Raw genomic sequence first — 19544 nt, 5'->3', positions numbered from 1 at the left:
TGAAGCCTCTCACCACTCCTGCAACTATGGCTTGTACCCCAGTTCTGTATGCATAAACAAATAAATCTAAAAAGGGGGGGAGCTATTACTATTAAAAAAAAGAAAAAAAAAAGACACTTCTCCAAAGAGGAATAACAGCAAAAGGCCAACAAGCATATGAAAAAAATGTTAAACACCCCTCATAATCAGGGAAATACAAATCAAAATCATAATGAGATACCACCTCATACCAGTGAGAATGGCACATATCAAAAAAAACTAACAATAACAAATGTTGGGGAGGATGCAGTGAAAAGGAATGCTCCTATATAGCAGGTAGGAACGCAAACTGATGCAACCAATATGGAATGCTGTATGGAGGTTTCTCAGACTACTTAAAATGGAGCTACCATACAACCCAGCAATTCCATCCCTAGGGATTTACCCAAAGGACACAAACACATTAATTCAAAAAGATACATGCACTCCTATGTTTATCACAGCATTACTTACAATAGGTAAATCCTGGAAAAAACCCCAATGTCCAAAACTAGATGTTTGGAGCAAGATGTGGAATATTTACAATGGGATACTATTTGGCAATCAAAATTGATAAATTTATGCCATTTGTAGCAACATGGATGGAGCTGGAAGGGATTGTGCTCAGTGAAATAAGTCAGAAGAAACAAGAAAAAAAAATTGAATGATTTCACTAATAGGAGGAATTTAAGAGAACCAAATAAGACAGGGAGGAAAATGTGTATGGTTATTACAATACAAAACAACACAATACAAAAACAAGCAGGCAATTATAAACCAGAGAGATTCTACAGGGGAATGGGGCAGAGAGGGAACAGAAGGAGGGAGGATTATGGGGGGTGGGGGTGGGGGAACTGTAGTGATGGAAGGAGGGGAAGTAAGCATTGTTATAAAATGAATAATAATGTAAATAGATATATAGAAAATAAAAATTTAAAAAAGAATCTGCAAAAACTTTTCTGATCTGGACAGCTGGTTTGGAAAATTTCTGAAATGATCATTATATATTCTCTTTTTCCAACTACATCTGTTTGTTCTCAGGTTCCAACCTTCAAGATAAATAAAACACTTTCTAATTTAATGTAACAGATTACCAGCATTGCAACAGTATTTTTCCAACATTTTATTCTTCCCTAAGGTTTTAGAACTGTGTAGAGAACGCTATAGCAACCGAAAGCACCATTTACAACTTTGTTTCTATGGAGAGAAGTACTCTAAAAGTTTCAAATAACCAATTTATAAGTACTTTTGTTGGACACAGTGTTTTTAATTTGGGGACTATTAGTATTTATGAAATGTGCTCAAAATAAAAATAGACCTTTTAAAAGGAGCCTGCAGGACAGAGTTAGTTCCTTTTATGGATTCAGCTTCCTACTCCCACTCCCCAAAGTGGTAGGAGCCTTAAAACACTAATCAACTACTCAAGCTGTTCCAATGTAAATTGAGGGGATAGGGTGAGAATCAGAGGTATGATTGTAGCTCATATACAAAATGTTGGTTAATTCATATCTCAATAAACTTCATTTAAAATTCGGAGATGGGCCCTCTCTGGTGGCACAACGGATTAAAGTGCAGCACTGTGAAGCTGGCCAAGGTTGGGTTGAGTTCGATTCAGCCCCAGAGGTGATCCACATGGCAGACCTCTCCTGTTGCTGCTGCTGTTCCCGTCAACAGTGAATTTGTCAATCTGCCTGTTCTGCTACCCACACTGACTCTGGTGAGTCTTTGCACTACCCCTGCACCTCTGGCCTGTACCCCAGTTCTGTATGTATAAATAAATCTTCTAAAAAAATTCAGAGGTGATCAGTGAAGTATTGTAATTTCAGGATTAATGTTCACAGTGAACTATTTTTGTACATTATATATGTCTTAATAAAAGCATAGTTTGACTTGAAATTTGATGACAGAAAATCTGCTATAAAATTTTATCAAGAATCTAACTTGTCAGAAATTTGCATACATATATTAAATTAAATTATTTTATAAGATTATTTCTTATTTGAATGAAGGAACATTAATTCTCAAAATGATTCTTTCATAAACTTCTACATAGTGCTTTCTGGATACTTTTACTAAATTATTTTTTTCACTTTACTTTTTGAAAACTTGTAATTTTATAAAAAGCCATTCACCCAACTTTTTTATAAAAAAAAATATTATCACCTTTCCACCTGTGTCCCTGTTTATCACTATCTTTAAATCTAATTTTGGACAAGTTAATGTAACAGTTAAATCTACCTTTTGTTGAGTGTTATTTTTTTTAAATCGAGAAACTCAAGCAGCCAAATAACTTGGATATTTCCTTGGGGGGGGTGGATGCAGTTTCTCTAATCAAAACCAGATCTTAGAATACATTCAATTACAAAGATTTTTTTTTGAAACACAAATATGTACAAATCAGCAGAGAAAGACACACAAAAAGCACTAGAAAAAGAAATGTAAGGCAAGCAGACTTATAAATGGTACACGAGAGTCATAATTCAGGACTGGCTGACCAATCAAGAACACAGTAAGCATCTGAACAGAAAAACCACACAAAATTACTAAGGCTGCTAAGTTTACAGTAGAGTATTCATAGTGATAAAATAGCAGCTTTACCTCATTCATTATATTTACAAAACATGACATATTTTCAGGCTGATATAGTGAAGAAGTCAGATGGATGTGATATAGTTAAAGTTATATTATGTGCACACCAAACCAGTCGCCTTTATTTTTTGCTTTAGCTCAGGATGCAAAGCATTTTCCCCCCAACTATAGAACACAATGTGATTGTGGTATTACAACCAGGGCAAAATGTTAGATGTTTCTTCTAAAAAATGCATGCTTCAACTTATTAACTCTTCTGTAGTCCTCATTTACCATGAACACCCAGGGCTTTTGTGTGGTTAAAGGATTTTACATGGCTAAGTTAGTTTGTGGCTAAGTTAGTTTAGTTTACATGGCTAAGGTATTTCTTCAAATACCTTCTCTACGAATTTTTTAAAATAACATTCTACCCTCAAATATGAGCACTTCCATGCATTTCTCATCTTACCTAACAGAGACAGACATCCTTTAATATGTAACCCATAATCAACCAGCCACGCTAATTTCTTGTTAAGCCAATCATTAAAGCCAAGTTTCACTCATAATAACCCTCTGTTTCATAAGAAATACAGGTAAACCTCTGTTTCTAGAGAAAACATTCTACAAATAAGATTCATAAAGGTGAAAGGAAATAGAGCACTCACTTTAAAAAGACTTTACAGTAGTAGATATCAACATACTTAAAATATTTTGAACTCTTCTTTTAATTCCATATGTTAAATTTTGAAGGTTTCTACTTAGTTGTTGGTTAACTGCCCAAACTGGTTTGGTATCAAATTAGAGAGTGCTAGAATTATAATTAGGGTTATGATCTCCCTTCATTACCACTTTAACAGGCACTTAAAAGTAGATTTTATTGCTTTTCTGGACTATTTAGTAATATTATTTTTAAATTAAAATTTTCACTATTTCTGCGGCTAAAAGAAATAATTCTATTTGTAAAACATAATCATTATAATAAAAAATCATTCTGGAAAGTATGATCACAAAGACGTTGATTTTTAGGGCAAGTAACCATAATTAATATGTTTATCTAGCCAAGAAGTAGCTCAATTATAACGATGCTGCTAGAAACAAATAAGACTATTCCACAGTGACTGGAAGTTTTCAGCCTGTTCACACAACTTAGGAAGCTAATTTGATACTTAACCAGTATGTGCAGTTAACAAACAATCAAGGTAGAAACCTTCAAAATTTAGCATACAGACTTAAAAGATGAGTTCAAAATGTTAAGTATGTTGATCTCTACTATTATAAAGTGAATGTTTTATTTCTCCTCAACTTTATGAATCTTATTTGAAGACTGTTTTCTTTATTTCCATGAAACAGGTTTATTCCAACTTACAAAGTCATTTCAACACAAAAATTATCATCCCATCATTGAAAAAAAGGTATTTTTTTGACAGCCCTTCTGAATTTTGTTACCCTGTTTGGATATGCTGCACTCTTCTGGGCATAGAATTTCATAGCAGTTATCAAAAAACCAAGCTGTTAAGTCAGTTTACCAAAGCATAATTAATAGCTTATTAACAGATACTTTGGCTGTATGACTCATTTTACACAAAACAAATATACAACACATAAAGATGGTCAAAATGAAAACGCAAGTGCAAATTGTAATGAGGATTTTAGATTCAGTTTTACATTTTCTCATACAGTTTAACACCTGAAAACAACTTTATTGTGGGCACCTTCCTGAAAGATGCCAGCTGTATCCTTTAAAACAAGGAGCAGAGGGCCCTCCCTGGTGGTGCAGCTGATTAAAGCACAGCACTGAGAAGCTTAAGCAGATTCTGCATGGGTTCGATTCCCTCCTGACCCAGAGGAGATCCACATGGCCCCGCATCACCCTCCGCTTCTCTGGCCTACACCCCAGTTCTGTATGAATAAATAAATAAATCTTTAAAAAAAACAAGGAGCAGAAACAGTTGCAGTTATGTTTGCAAGGAAGGGTGAGGGATAGGAGATGGCTGCTGCAAACTAGCTTTTTGAAATGGAAAGAGTCAACTTTTCCTTCCCTGATATCTCTTATTTGCAGAGCAACAGGGGAATTACGAACACATTTTGGAAAATAATGCTGTCTTGAAACAGTTATTATTGGACCAGCTCCTTACTTCCCTGAAAGAAGTCAAATTCAAGGCTTAATTTCAACAGTGTTCAAATTTATAGCTTGACGCTATGGCAACATAAAACTCTACTTCAAATGGAAAATTTGACCAAATTCTATGAGGCAAATGAATTTTGAAAGTGGATGTGGGTGGGGGAGATACGCAACTTTTTTTTTTAAGGGGCAGACGACGCTTAGAAGAATCCTAGGCAACCACAAAACCTAGGTCTCTTTAGGATGTAAAAGGATGTTCGACCAGAGAGCTCTAACGCCCTCCGGATCACAGCGTCTGGCGTAAAGACTTTTGTGCTAACAGCTACCTGCACCGGGGGAATCCCCGCTCTGGATTAAATGAAAGAAACTGGAGAAAAGATGCGCTTTAGAACGACCCAATGTTCGGTGATTGTCTGCGAGACTCTACCCGTCCCGGGACCAGCTCCGCGAGGGCTCCACACCGCCAGGCGCGGACCCCCGGCAGCGGTAAGGAGGTCCCACAACAGCCCCAGCACAGCGAGACCCACCATCCCTCCAGGACCAACCAAGGACCTCGGTCGGGTCGACCTAAACTCTCCGACCCTGAGCTCCGCCGCTGCCTCACACCCAGGGGCCTCTGCAGCGAGTCCGCCCAGCCTCCCCGCCCGCCTCACGGGTCCAGACCCGCGACCTCCCCGCCCCCGGTCGGGCCCCCGCGAGGCTGCGCTTCCCGTAAACTCCCCGCCCCGCGCAGCCCCCTCCCCGCCTCGGTCCCGCCCCCGCGGGGGGCCCTGGGCGGCGCGTGATTGGCTCGGACGCGCCTTCACTCTTCGGACGCGTCACCGCCCTCGTTTCCGATCGCCTGGAGACCGGCAGTGGTATTAGTGCTCGCGGGGCCGCGGAGGAGGGCAACGTGCTGAGCTGCTCTGCTCGCTCCTGCTCGTCCGCAGGTCGGCGCGCTCCTCCGGCTGAGCCGCGACCAGGGCTGCGAGGCGGCCGGACGGGGCGCGCCGCCGCCGCCTGGAAAGCAGAGGCAGCTAGTCCCAGCTCCGGGATGAGAAGCCGGCGAAGTTGACGAGCCCCTCCACCCGCGCTGCGCCCCTCGTGCCGGAGGTGCGCTGCCTTCTCCTGGAGGTGTCCGAGCGCGGCCCAGCTCCAAGTGTGCGCGGGACACCCCGCCCCCCGGGACAGGAAAACTTCACCCCAAGTCCAAATAGTGGGCTTCCAGGGCGGTGGCCGGAGCTGGACTCCGGCCCCTGGGCGCACGCGAGCTGTCCTGGTGGCTTGCACAGCTGTCGGAGGCGGAGACCCGCGGAAACTTTATCAGCATCACCGTAATTACTACCTTTCACTGTTTCTCTTCCCGCAGGGACTGCCGCCAGTGGTCTGTAGCGCGTGCTTGTTTGCCAGAGGAGACGCCCCGCAGAGAAGACTGGGCGGGGAGTTGTTTCCCCTGGGGATACCTGCAGCCCAGCCGAGGGGTTTGGGCGGCCTGGATGCGCGAGACCCAGCCCCGCAGCCGCTGACGCCTGGCGGCGGCGAAGTTTTACTGCTGAGCTGCGCGGAGCAGGGCCACTGGACAGCGGACTGCCCGGCGACCGCGTCGGCTGGAGCGATGCCGGTGGGGGGCCTGTTGCCGCTCTTCAGCAGCCCGGCGGGCGGCGGCCTGGGCGGCGGCCTGGGTGGGGGGCTTGGCAGCGGCGGCGGCAGGAAGGGATCGGGCCCGGCCGCCTTCCGCCTGACGGAGAAGTTCGTGCTACTGCTGGTGTTCAGCGCCTTCATCACGCTCTGCTTCGGAGCGATCTTCTTCCTGCCCGACTCCTCCAAGCTACTCAGCGGGGTCTTGTTCCACTCCAGCCCCGCCCTGCAGCCGGGCGTAGAACACAAGCCCGGGCCCGGGGCGCGTGCCGAGGACATAGTAGATGGGAGACTTCGGCAGGGCGAGGAGGGCGCGCCCGGGGACCCTGAGGCCGCCCTGGAGGACAATTTGGCCAGAATCCGCGAAAACCACGAGCGGGCTCTCAGGGAAGCCAAGGAGACCCTGCAGAAGCTGCCGGAGGAGATCCAAAGAGACATCCTGCTGGAAAAGGAAAAGGTGGCCCAGGACCAGCAGCATAAGGCGACGTTCAAGAGGCTGCCACCGGTGGACTTCGTGCCCCCCATCGGGGTGGTTAGCCGGCAACCGGCCGACGCCGACATAGCAGAGAAGAGGGCAAAGATCAAAGAGGTGAGTGCACTGTGCTAGGCATCCCTCCCTACCAGCTGTGTTTTTCAGGCAGAAACGACGAACCTTTGAAACTCTTATAAGATTGCAACGTTACAGTAGGTCTACACGGAGGTTTCCACCTCCACCAGGTGCAGTGTCAAAGGCTCTTTCGTTTTTCCTTTTTCAGTATTAGAGTAGATACTGCCAATTAAGATCAGAGGTTGAATCCCGGCCGTTGCTTTTAACTTGCATGCTAGGGTGATCCTATACCAGACTACCTAGGTAGTTAAATAAATGGCAGATGGTGTGCAGGTCTCTTTTATTGGCCAGTACAGGGTTACTTGTCTCTGAGAACAGTGACAGTAAAGACACCAAAGCACCTCCATAAAAAGGTGTTGGCACCGAAATGAAGGTTGAACCTAAACGGAAAGCTTCAGTCACTTTTAATAAGGGTTCTAATAGCAAACCAACACACCTGGGCAGTTCAGTCATGAGGCCCTATTCTGCCATGTGGCCTTATTCTGCCTCTGTATATTCAGACTATAAAGGTGAAATTCCAGGACATCCTATCATAAGGTACACACTGTTGTTTTCTTTTCTTAAAATGAAAATTTAAAGAGGCAACCTCTAAAATGTCCAGTGTACCATCAGAAAAGAAATATCTCACGGGATGCAACAGGTCTTTGTCCACCGCAGCACAGTGATAATCTAGAACAAACATGGATTTTGATTAGTCTTATATAATTTACTTCTCTTAATTTGCTTTTGGAACTAGTAACTTGTTTTTAGTTTATGACTATCTTAAAGCTAGAGAGGCCCTTAAAATCATTTCAGACTGTCATTTTAAGATGAAAGACCCAGGGCCTTACAGCCAGTAAGTGTTGGAGACAGGACTAGAAGCTGAGACGCCACCTTAGTCACCTGTCATCAGACTCTGAACTTGCCTCCTTATGTGACTATACTTGTGTGTGAAACTATGCCAGCCTGTATCTCATACAATCTAAGAACTGTAGGAACCAAATTAAAAACATAACAACCCCAATCTTTATTCAGATTTCTAAAATACATAGGAATGGAAGTAATATTTTTGTTGTTGTCGTCTTTTAATTTCAGAGACTTAAAATAAATTTTATGTTTTGGTGTTGGGTAGGTTATCAGGAAAGGAAGCGTCCTGTTCCCTCCATTTTCAGAGTAAATAATTTTGAGATCGTGAAGAGGTATTTAATTGAGTGACTACAAACTGAAGCAATTGGGTTGTCATGGAATTTGACATTTTAATACAGAGAAGGTGAATTTGGTTAAGCTGTAGTTGAACAAGTTAAAGTGGATTTGGTAAGCTGGATTTGGTCCAGTTCGCTCTGGACAAAATGCCTTCGTTTCTCCTGGGAATATTGTTCCTTTCCACTGCCCATCAGCTTTCCCTTTTTTTGACACCTCTCATTGGGCGTAGACTCAAGGAAATGGATTTTATACCCCCTAACTATTTGTTTTCCTTCTCCGTTAAATCCTTTCAGGATTACCAAACCAGAATGCTGGTGGGGTAAAAGCTCAACTTCTCACCTTATGTCTCCCTACTGGCATCTCTTAACCCTTTTAAAAATATCAAACCAAGACTCAGCTAAATGCAAATCAGTATCTAGTTGTGTTGCACTTAAGTTTGAAACAGTGTAAATCACATGTTCATGGCTCTAAATTCCTATGAGCTGCCAGTTAGTGTTAAAGTTGTCTTCGGAAATTATCTTGAATTTATCTTGAATACTAGAGATGCATGGATTTTAAAAAGCTATTGGTACTAAGCAGCAATTATCAAAAGTGCATTTAGAGCAGAAGCAGTGGGAGAGTAGCAATTCAGGGCAGCATATGCATGTCTGTCCCGATTAGATCCATGTGCTCTGTGTCTCTGAATCAAATGTCTTAATTAGCCATATAAAGGAAGTTTATGTAGCATTCTGTGTCAGTGTGGAAGTTACATCTTAATACCTGTATATTGGGAAATTACCCATTCTTGCAGACAGTGTTGGAGCTAAATGTGTCCTGTAAAATTCCAGGCTGTCTTGAGCTTACACCCCTTCCTGCCTCCACTCTTCATAAAAGGCCAGCATAGTTAGCTTCAGTATTTTGGTCAAAGGCAAAGAAATTGATTATAGTTTTTCTTCAGATTAGTGCAAACAAAACAAACAAAAGTAATTCATGCTACTCTAAATGATGCTGTGAATGTTCAGTTTTAGACAGTAAAGAGTAGTTGTCCATTGTGAATAGGGCACTGGACTTTGCCCATTTAGATTCAGTTTTAGACAGCACCACCTGGACTCCTTGTCATGGCCCTGTGGGTATGTCTCATGGTTTTGATGTTCTTGTCCCTTATAATTTCTAGCTCTCCTCACATACTTTAGTTTCTCTGCTACATCTGAATGTACTAACACTTTTATAGTTAAAAGTACTAGTCTTTAATATGGGCTCTAGGACTATAATTTCTGAGTCAAATTTTATTTTGTAGGTTTGGCTTAAAAATGACCAGTACTGTTTTTTGTTGTTAACATATTTGGGTTACTGGTGCAGTGCTAAGTTTTTACCAGATTTGTTTCGAAAGGGGAGACAGTCTGTAATTTCAAATGGGATATTATCTAACAACAACAAAGTATGTGATTTTCAGTAATTTGATGGATAGGTGAATTTTTGATGTAAACTTAAAATTGAATAAGCCCTTCCCCTCTAATACTTTGTAAATTAACTCTGGGTTTTCCTGAAAATTGTAATAGTTTATATTTATTTTCATGAGTTTGATATTTTTATAACTCTAGTCAGCCTGTCCTTAGCTTTAAAAAAAGTGTTAGGATAATGAAGCACAGAAGTTAAAACAGCACCATGGGAATCATAGGAAAAATTGTCTGTTTTTCCTTCTACCTCCCCCCTTTTTTAAACCGGAAAGTGTTTTTTGTTTGTTTTTATGCCTACACAAAGAATCTGCACTTCTTGTAGGATTAGGTCCCTAATCTTCATTGAGAGGCTGGATGCTTTTATTTTTCATTTTCTGAAATTATGGAGAGTTGATGTGTGGTAGGGGCTGAAGGTGATCAGATTGCTAGAGGTGATTCTAGCTTCTCAGACTGGAGTCCCCAAAAGGGTTGAGGTGGAAAATTTGAACAGCCAGACCTTGGGTCTCTTCAGATAAGACTTTAGAACTAGTAGGTTATCACAATCATCTTTTCTAATTTTCTCAAAATAGGCCTTAGTTTTATATTCCACTCATTTATTTATATAATCATGAAACATTAAAAGGAAACTTTCATATGATCACTGATGATTAAAAACATTATAGCTAAATATAGTTTAGTAGTATATATTACTTGTAATAACATACACATTTGTTTTAGTAAACAGCACTTTAAATGTATTTGGGTGGTTCTGGTATGGAAAATTTGCAAAATAATAAAAACCCTTAGTTGAAGAACTGAATCCAAAGAGTATTAGTTACCTTTGAGTTGCCTTGCCTGTTCATTTGCTCACCCTGCTCTGAAACACACCTGACCATGTACATGGACAAATAAGAGATTCTTTTTTTTTTTTTTTAATTTATTTATTTGTGCATACAGAACTGGGATACAGGCCAGAGGCTCAGGGGTGGTGTGAGGCTTCACCATAGACAGAGCGGGGAGCAGAACAGATGGATGGAGGAAGTACACTGCTGAGGGGAGTAGTGGGTGGGTCAGGAGAGGTCTGCCACAGCATGTGGATCTCCTCCGGGGCAGGCGGGAATCGAACTCATACGGAAGTGGCTTTAGCTTCTTAGTGCTGTGCTTTAACCTGCTGCACCACCAGGGAGGGCCCAAATAAGAGATTCTTTAAGGGCCTTTCTCAGAGCAGATAGATGATGGAGTGTTTGTGAAGATTTCTCTCTTTAATAAGTACATGAAGAAATTAAGGTCAGTAATGTGTATTGAAGTAGATGCTGACTTGTAAACATTCATATACAAAAAAGAAAAATTATTAGTGGATAGTTATATTTGGCTTACCTTTTCTATAATCTATTGACAAGTTGAGCATATTCTGTCTCTTATCAGGTAACTTAAGACTCATCTAAAGGATCTGTAGATAAGACTCAGAGCTTAATTAAGGGTGTCAAGAGGTAAAAACTGCATTTTTCAGTCAGTGTATCTGTATTTCTTTGGTGAACAAATAAACCATCTTTGAGAAATGTATCTAATAATTCACATGTATAAAACTTGCCTTTTATATGAGATCTGAGTTTGTTGGAATTAAGTATAAATTTACATACTTGTATTAAATTATTTCATAAATTTTGATAGTGTAAGAACTTTATTAAGGACAGTTAATGTATGTGTCTTAAGGTCAGGGGAGGAAGTACACATCAGTGGAAATGACGAGGCTAAATATACAGCAGGTAGAGAACAACTGTATTGGTACCTGCCAACACCTTTATCCCAGTTAAGCACTGGTGGCCTTTCACGTTTGTTATAATCTGCAAAACCATTAAAATGTGTGTGTGTGTGTGTGTGTGTGTGTTTAATCAAAGATGAGTTTTGATTTGTCAAAATAGGAGTAGATAGTATGAAATGCCTCTCTCCTAAGCAGGCTAAAATGATTATGGAAGAGAGTCTTTGGGGAAACTAAGCCTTGTCTATTTCCTCCATGTTCTTAGTCTAGTGCCTTGTTTGTGTTAATTGAACTCTTTTAACAACCCCCCCACAACCTCCCACATCTCCCCCCTCTCCCCTCCTGCCTCAAGTCTGTTTAAGATCCATTCGCAAACTCTTTAAATTATTTTTTTTCCTACCAGCAGTTTTATTTACAGTATGACATAAAACTCTGATTTTTGAAACTAAACATTTGCTCTAAGTCATAAAGCTTTGTATCTGGGTGAGACCTTAGAGATAGCCTAACTCATTCATTTTATAGTACAGGCAACAGAAACACAAAATTGTTCTGGAAATCACATTGCCAGTTAGTGGTAGAATTGAGTTAAGACTAGAAGTCTGATCCCTATGGATGTGGCTCTGTATCTCCAACATGGCGTGCCTTCTAAATTAACTCTCCAAGTAAAGTATAAGTTGTCCGATTTTTTTATTTGCAAACCCTAATTTTGAGTGAATACACATACAAATGTGCAATATTTTAAAATTGACCTTATATTAATCACATTAACCATAGCAATTATTATTTTTTTAAAAAAAGATTTATTTATTTGTGCATACAGAACTGGGGTACAGGCCAGAGGCTCAGGGGCAGCGAGAGGCTTCACCAGAGACATAGTGGGGAACAGAACAGGCAGATCGACGAAGTACACTGCTGAGGGGAGCAGCGGGCAGGTCAGGAGAGGTCTGCCACGCCATGTGGTCACCTCCGGGGGAGACGGGGATTGAACTTGTGCGGAAGCGGCTTTAGATTCTCAGTGCAGTGCTTTAACCTGCTGTGCCACCGGGGAGGGCCCGGGCTCTTCTTTTTAGGAGCACACAGTTCTCTTTACACAAGTAGGCCCTAGAGAGTCTCTGGATGACCCTATATGACCCTGCTCCAACATTCTGAAACAGTGTGGTAGTTAGTGAATAAGGACTGATTCCAGTGTCTATTACTTGAAGGTCTGAATCTGGCAAGTTACTTAATGTCTTAGAGCTTCAGTTTTCTTATTAAAAATGTAATAAAGTAGCCACTGTTTGGGATCATAGCACTTAAAGTGATCATCCCTACAAAGCACTTAGAATAACATCAGGTATTCAGTGAATGTATAATAGATTCTACTTGTTTATTATTACTGTTAATTAGTCACTACCTAAAGCCATCAAGCCAAAATTGATTATACTCTTTCACATGCTGTTTAATAAATGAGAAAAGTAGACAATGAAGTTTCAAAAGGTTATCAGATAAAGTTCAAATTAAGTTTTGATGCTTAAAGGGATACATTTTCAGTTCATTTAAAATGACCTTTCCAGACAGGTATCATTTTACTGTGCTTTTGCCAACTCTGACTTTCACAAATCTTAACATATTCCAAAATTTTTAGGTATCTTTAAAACTGTATACTTCTCCAACCTCTGTATCTCTAAACGTGTACGAGAATTAACTTGTCTTTTCCTCATAGACAAATAACGTTTTGCTTAAATACCATCTTAGGGTAATCACAGTTTTTTAATTCCTTAAGCATTGAAATTATGCCCCAAAATAGTGAGTGAAGTGTACCTGTTTTGTCTTTGTCAGAGAGTTTTTAAGAAGTTGAGAAAAAGATAATTTGAGACTTGCAAAAATAATATAATTATGATAAACTCTATAATCAGACCTCAATCTGTCACCTGATAGTCAAAATTCAGTTGTACATTGTAACTCAAAGATTTTGACCTTTTGGGGGGGATTTGAATTTGGATCTCTTTTTAGGTTTTCAGGCCCAAGAAGGATCTGAGAGATCCTGACGCTGGTCTTCTTACATATGAAACACTAGGTTTGGTGAGTTCTCACTTCCTGAGATTCGGCCAGTGAACTAACGACAGAGATGGCTCCTTGCAGCAGCCAGGCCCTTCGAAGCCTGTGAGAGCTGAACTCTAATGAGAATAAATGCTTTGGAGTCTGGCTGGCCTCCCTCTCAGCCCTTAAGTGGCAGCTAGCAGCCCCACCGAGACTTGCTTTAAGATGGAATATCTTTGCTAGGTAAACTATTGCCTGAGAAAGCAATACTGCCTTATTCTGTTGCTCTGAAGAATGCCTCTCCTCCACTCCACCCCCACTGAGGCTGATAAAGACTTCTGTGATCATTAGGTACTTGAAAGAAAACCAAATGAGATTAAGGCTAAGAGCATTTAAAAGTCACTGCCCTCATTTCTGTCATGAATACTTTGGCAGTTGCTTTAGATACATTAGAGCCCAGCAGTCTTGCAGATAATCCAAAACAGAGATAATACAATTTAAAAGCCCACATATCCTTTGTATTTATTTGACTTTCATAACTAGCATGCCTGCCTTTTCTTTCAGGCCACTTGTCTCCCTACTGCTAAGTTTATCACAAGGACCTATACCCCTAAATCATATGCAGTATTATAAACCAATGTTACCTCAGTAAAAATACATTTCTTTAAAGAAGACCAGTCCTTGATTTGCTCCGTTACTTTCCCATCGCTCTTGCTTCTGTTGGAGTAGAAGCTGATCTTCCTCTACCTTTTTTGGGCCTTGTAGCTGGGAGATAATTAAATTGATAGAAAGGAGATGTACTTTGACTACATATACAGCAGGGCCCATAGAATATGAAGTCTTCTGGTAATTTCCAGTGAGGTTATGTATGTATAGTTTTTAGAAAAAGTTAATGAAACTTGGGAGAAAATGACACAGCACAGAACTTTACAAGTTAAAGAATAAGAAATTTTTGCAGGATTAGGTTACATGCATCAAAAACAGATTTTGCAAAGTCTAGTCTAGAAAGATAAGGCTGTTTCTCAGTCAGAGAAGATATATTTCCTGTTTTTTAAGGAAGGTAGATAGACTAAACATCATTCTTGAATCATCTTTCTGTCAATTCAAACTTGCAGCCTATTTAGATAAACTAAACATCATTCTGGAATCGTCTTTCTGTCAATTCAAAATTTCAGGTACATCTTGGAAAGTCTGTTTTTATTCTCAGTAGGTCCCTCTTAGGAAGTTTCTCTGGCAGTTTCATTGTTAAACTAAACTACATAGAATAAAACCAAGTCTTTTAATAATATTTTGCATCAATTGTGATACTCTTTCTCTCATCTACAATGTCATAATGAAATGTGACTTGAGTGAAATGACATGATTTAAAGACCTGTATGAAAAACTGAGCAGTGACTGTAGAGTACGATTAGTAGTTGAATAGTAAGAGATTTACGAAAGGAAAGGATGTAGATTAGAATAAGGATGAATAAACAAAGGAACAAGTTAAACACAAAACCTCACTATACTTTAAATCCCATTGGACAAAAAAAAAGGATCAGTCCTATAAATTGTATATGTATCACTTATCTGATTAAAAAACATTCTGTCTTCTACAGATTTAAATTATGTACTACTTACCCTATTTGATTAACAAAGAAGCACTGTTTTTCACTAATGATACTTCTGGTTAAGCAGTCAGTGTATCTAGAGTATTGAAATACTGAAGAAGCTAAGCTGTTAACTTCTTGTTGGAGTATTTTCAATGTGCACTGAATTTTGTTCTACTACTATAGAGAGCTTCAAGATTGCCTTTTCTAGTTTTGATCTCCAGAACTTGTGGGTAAAACCCTTAGCACTGGAAAGAACAGGGAGTTGTGATACATGAGCACTATATTTTCTATGGTTTCTATGTTTATGTGGCACAACTTTGTGAACAAAAGAACCCAAGTTTTTTTAATGGTTGTCATTTAATGTGGAGTGTCTCATGACAGAAGATACCAGATTTCCAATTCCATATTTCCCTGGACTCTTAGCTGGAAATCTTTTATATGCTTTGGTGTCACATGAAAAGACCATTGTGGCTCATAGACATCCTTAGGTTTGAAGTTGGTACTTTCAGAATCTGGTGTGTCCCAGACCTGTGGTAATGTTAAAATCCACACACCTCCAGTTTCACGTGCTTTTCAATCTCTAACAGTAGAGTGTTGTGAAATAGCTTCTGTAGTTGGCCTGAAGTTGGTTTTGGCAGCGTGGTTGTATCACCTAGTCAAGTAACTCCAGACCTTTGATCACACAAATACAGTCTGGTACTGGGAAGTCTGCTCAGAGGAGTAGCAGAGGTACCCTAGGTTGTACAGGAATACCTATATAGGATTATCTGGCAACCTCTACACTAACAAGTTTAATGATGACATTTTAGGAATCAAGCCACAGGGTTTTTACTTTACTGTTGTACTGTTATATCTCCATGGGAGTGGGGTGGGGGATCCACCATTTCTAATGCAACGAGAAAATTTTTCAGTTCCTTTGTTTATCCAAAAAAGCAATGGTCTTTAGGCTTCTGTAGAATGAAGAGGTATCTGATCGTGGATTCCATACCTGCTCAGTCATTCAGCTTTCATTGTTAGCTGCCTGCAGTCACATCAGCAAGAGCTTGTTGAAGTTTCTTTGCACTATCTAGATCTCAACATACCAATAAGTCAGATTGATTAAATAATGTGGCCAGGGTTTGGCACATTGACATAAGATGGGTGTTTGATCTGTGCCCAACTTGTTGAAATAAAGGGTTAACAAGAGCAGATCACATACAGAAAGGGGTTTGTGGTGGATTGTATAGGTAGCAACAGCATGTTGAAGTCAGTCTTCTATAACAGGAATCAACCAGAATCTGTAAAACAAATTGCAGGGGGGTGGGGGAGGGATGGGGCGAGCCTGGCAGTTTATCTGAGCTTAATTTATATAAACAGAATAATGTATGTAATTAGAGTAAGATGTAAATAGAGTAAGAATAACAATTAAAACCATTTGGGCTTTTAAAAAGTCTGATTGCACAGAACTTCTTTTATAAGAAATCTAAAACTGAATATGTGATAGCTTCAAATGCCATGAGAAGTTTTTGCTGTAGTACCTATATATTTGGGCTAATTCTCCTTTTCTCAATGTCCACAAAATATCCTGAGGTCCTCCAGGTTTGTTAGGGGGCAACTTTTCCTTCTCATCTTTTGAAGTGCTGGGAACAATGTGAGCAGGCTGCCTTCCTAACATCATTGTAATTCCTGAAAGTTGTGTGGTCACAGCTGAGTCTGTGCATGAGTCTGTGCATATCCACAAACAATGACATTCAAAGCACTGTAATATAATCCTGTCTTTTATCATATTTTGTTTTAGGAAGAACAAGTTTGTTAAACTTAATGTAAATTAATATATTTCCATAAAAATAAAAATATTGAGTTTACAAATTGATTCTGGAGGAATCAAACAAAGAAAAAAGAAAATGTCCAGTCTTTACAAGGTTATTCTTTACCAAATTGCTAATAGCTTAGAAAAAAAAAGTTTTAAGTTTTTGGAAAGTTTATATGTAATTAGACACTCATAGTAATTACTTCAAATTACTTTGAAAAGAATCAAAGCATTACTACTACAATCTAATTACAATATTTAGTCTTCAGCAAATAGTTGGATAATTTCTTGTATGCTCTAGTAATTTAAGACACTGAGTTATTTTTCTATTTGTATATCTTATAACACATTTACTATTATACATTAAAAATATATGTATAGGTCTAAGTTGCTAATGATATTTTGGTTTATGATGAACTACATACATGACAGTGTTCCCACACCTGTATCCTAAGCTCTACTCTCTAGGTTTGTGTAATCACACTTGATAGTGTGTGCACAGGGACAAAATCACCTAATATACATATCTCAAAATGTATCCCTGTCACTCATACACGTAGGTATGTTTACACATACATTTCTGAAAAGGATTCAAATATTTTCTCATAAATTTAAAGACCATTCCTTATTTCAGTTATATACAGCACCATTATTATCTCCCTCACACTAGACTTTTTTTTAACCCTTTGTTACAAGAAGTGTTGAATTGAAATTACAGAGAAATTCCTAACATGAAACAAAAGAAATAACCCAATTACAGCAGTGTTTTAAATGAAAAGTCATAAAAAAATTGCAACAAGACAACTACTTTTTAGGAATTTTATACATTTATATTGATAGCAATTTATACAAATGTAAGCTCAAAATATTTTAACATCACTTCCTATTTTACAATGCTTCCGAAGACCTCAGTATCAAATAAACATAATTAGTTTACTGTATTCCTTTTAGTAGAGTTCGATATCTGGAAAAAAAATCACCATTACTGAATCAAAAGACTCCTTTTAGAATTTAATTTTGGAGCATTTGTAAAAACCATTAAAAGTTTTAAAAATATTTGTAGGATTATAGGTCATTATGAAATCATAATTACCCATTTAATCAAGGTGACAAAGATTTCAAAGGTATAGATACAAACTTCAGATCTGAGCAAAATTTAGTTCTTAGTATTGAGAAAACAAGGTTTACTTACAAGAGCTGACAAAGATAATATGAAACCAACATCTTTGGTTTCTAGGTAGATTACTTAAAATGCAAAGAAAAACCTTTTCAGTTCCTTATCAGGAGCAGAACAATGGTCCAAAATTATTTCATCCCATTAGCAGGTGAAAGAAAATTAGTTTGTTTACATAAGGATACTATTGATATCAATGCTTAACTTTAAAATCTTTATTTAAAAAATTTGTTCAATCTTATACAAGTTGGCCACACAGAAATCCTTACCCTCTAGATTTATTTCCCATGAACCTTCCATAGCATTCTTTTTTTTTAGCCTTTAGATTTTGTAAAGCTTAACTTCTTAAAAAAATTACTTTCTTTTTCCTTAACAAATTGGATTTCCACTCTTGTAACTTCTCTTAATGAAAACACATACCTTCCTTTCTTTTTATATGGAGACATCTCCCTTATTATATCTAGTAGTTTTAATTATATGTATTTATTAGAATGGTTAGCCTTTAAAACGTGCTTTATTACTGCTTGCAAGTTTGAAGGACTCTCTTTAAGTAGCTTGGGTGTTTATTACATTTTTAAAGAAATCAGCCTTCAGCCAACTTTCATACTGATCTATGGAGAGGGATTTCCCAGCAGGCAGTGGGTTCAGTGGTTTGTTAACTAGAATCATAAGCAGGTTTTTATAAGTCCTCTCCAAAATTAGACGATTTGGGGTCTTAAAAATTTTTCAATTTTAGAAGTGTTTTCCAGTTTGAACAGTGACTGAAACCAGTACCCTTTTTTTATGTATCAAAGATGATGCAAGAGAAATTCCAAGAGAGTACAAAAGACACAGCCATCACAATACTTACACCATGTACTCCCTATGTTTTATTTTAAGGAAACAGACTTGCATTACTCAGTCAACAGGCACCAAAGTTTAAGATGACAAAGTCCTTTAGGACTTGAACCTCTGTTCCCAAAAGTTTAACACAGCTGGACAGAAAGTGTGCTGTTTATGAGACAGTATTCAGATTCCAGTGAAAACGTTTCCTACTGACTGCTAAGGGGTGCTTCAGTGTGTCACCTGAATGGCTCAGACTGAAAAAGCCATGCAGCTACACTCTTTCATACACAAAACAAGGCAAATGGAAAGATTTCTCTTGGCTTTGCACAATAACAGTTTTACCTAATCTCCAAATATCTTGGAGTTAGGCAATAACCCAAAAGGGGGATGTGACATGCTTTGGAAATAGAGATTGTTTTTGTTTTATGGAGTACCTTCTCGCAAGTTTTCTTGCAGGAGATGGAGTCTAGCCCCATTTTGTGACCAACTAATCCAGTCATGATGTTTCAAAGGGTGTTTCTTAGCCATAACTTTACCCTCATATACACATATATACATATATGTACATACACACACACACACACATGTCTGGTGAAGCCATAAACTCACCAGTCTGGGTGCCGGCCAACCAGCAGATTTATTCGCTTTGTGCCTGCAGTTGTAGTCCCTGGGTTTGCTTCTCAGGACATATAAAACAGAAGACAGGACAGAAAATAAAAACTTCCCATAGGAGGAAAAGGATCAACAAAGAAATCCAAGAGTAATTGTACCAAGAACAAGTTCTACCAGTTTTCTCGTATTAATCTACACTTTAGAGAGAGATAGAAAACATTTCTCACCCCTTGGTTTCTGTTAAA

General features: G+C 39.1%; 1 protein-coding gene across 1 annotated transcript in view; it reads left to right on the top strand.

Moving 5' to 3' along the window:
• Positions 1 to 5570: 5570 nt before the first annotated feature.
• Positions 5571 to 19544, top strand: part of MAN1A1 (mannosidase, alpha, class 1A, member 1) — a 160979-nt gene continuing 147005 nt past the window's right edge. The window contains exons 1-2 of the mRNA XM_004673818.2: positions 5571 to 5800; positions 6057 to 6914. Coding sequence (XP_004673875.1) covers positions 6303 to 6914 — 612 coding nt within the window. The 5' untranslated portion in view covers positions 5571 to 5800; positions 6057 to 6302. The remainder of the gene's footprint in view (positions 5801 to 6056; positions 6915 to 19544) is intronic.

Source organism: Condylura cristata, unplaced genomic scaffold (genome assembly GCF_000260355.1).
Source record: "Condylura cristata isolate star-nosed mole 26May11 unplaced genomic scaffold, ConCri1.0 scaffold00001, whole genome shotgun sequence".
NCBI classification, from domain to species: domain Eukaryota; kingdom Metazoa; phylum Chordata; class Mammalia; order Eulipotyphla; family Talpidae; genus Condylura; species Condylura cristata.
This window is presented reverse-complemented; position numbering and strand designations above follow the sequence as displayed.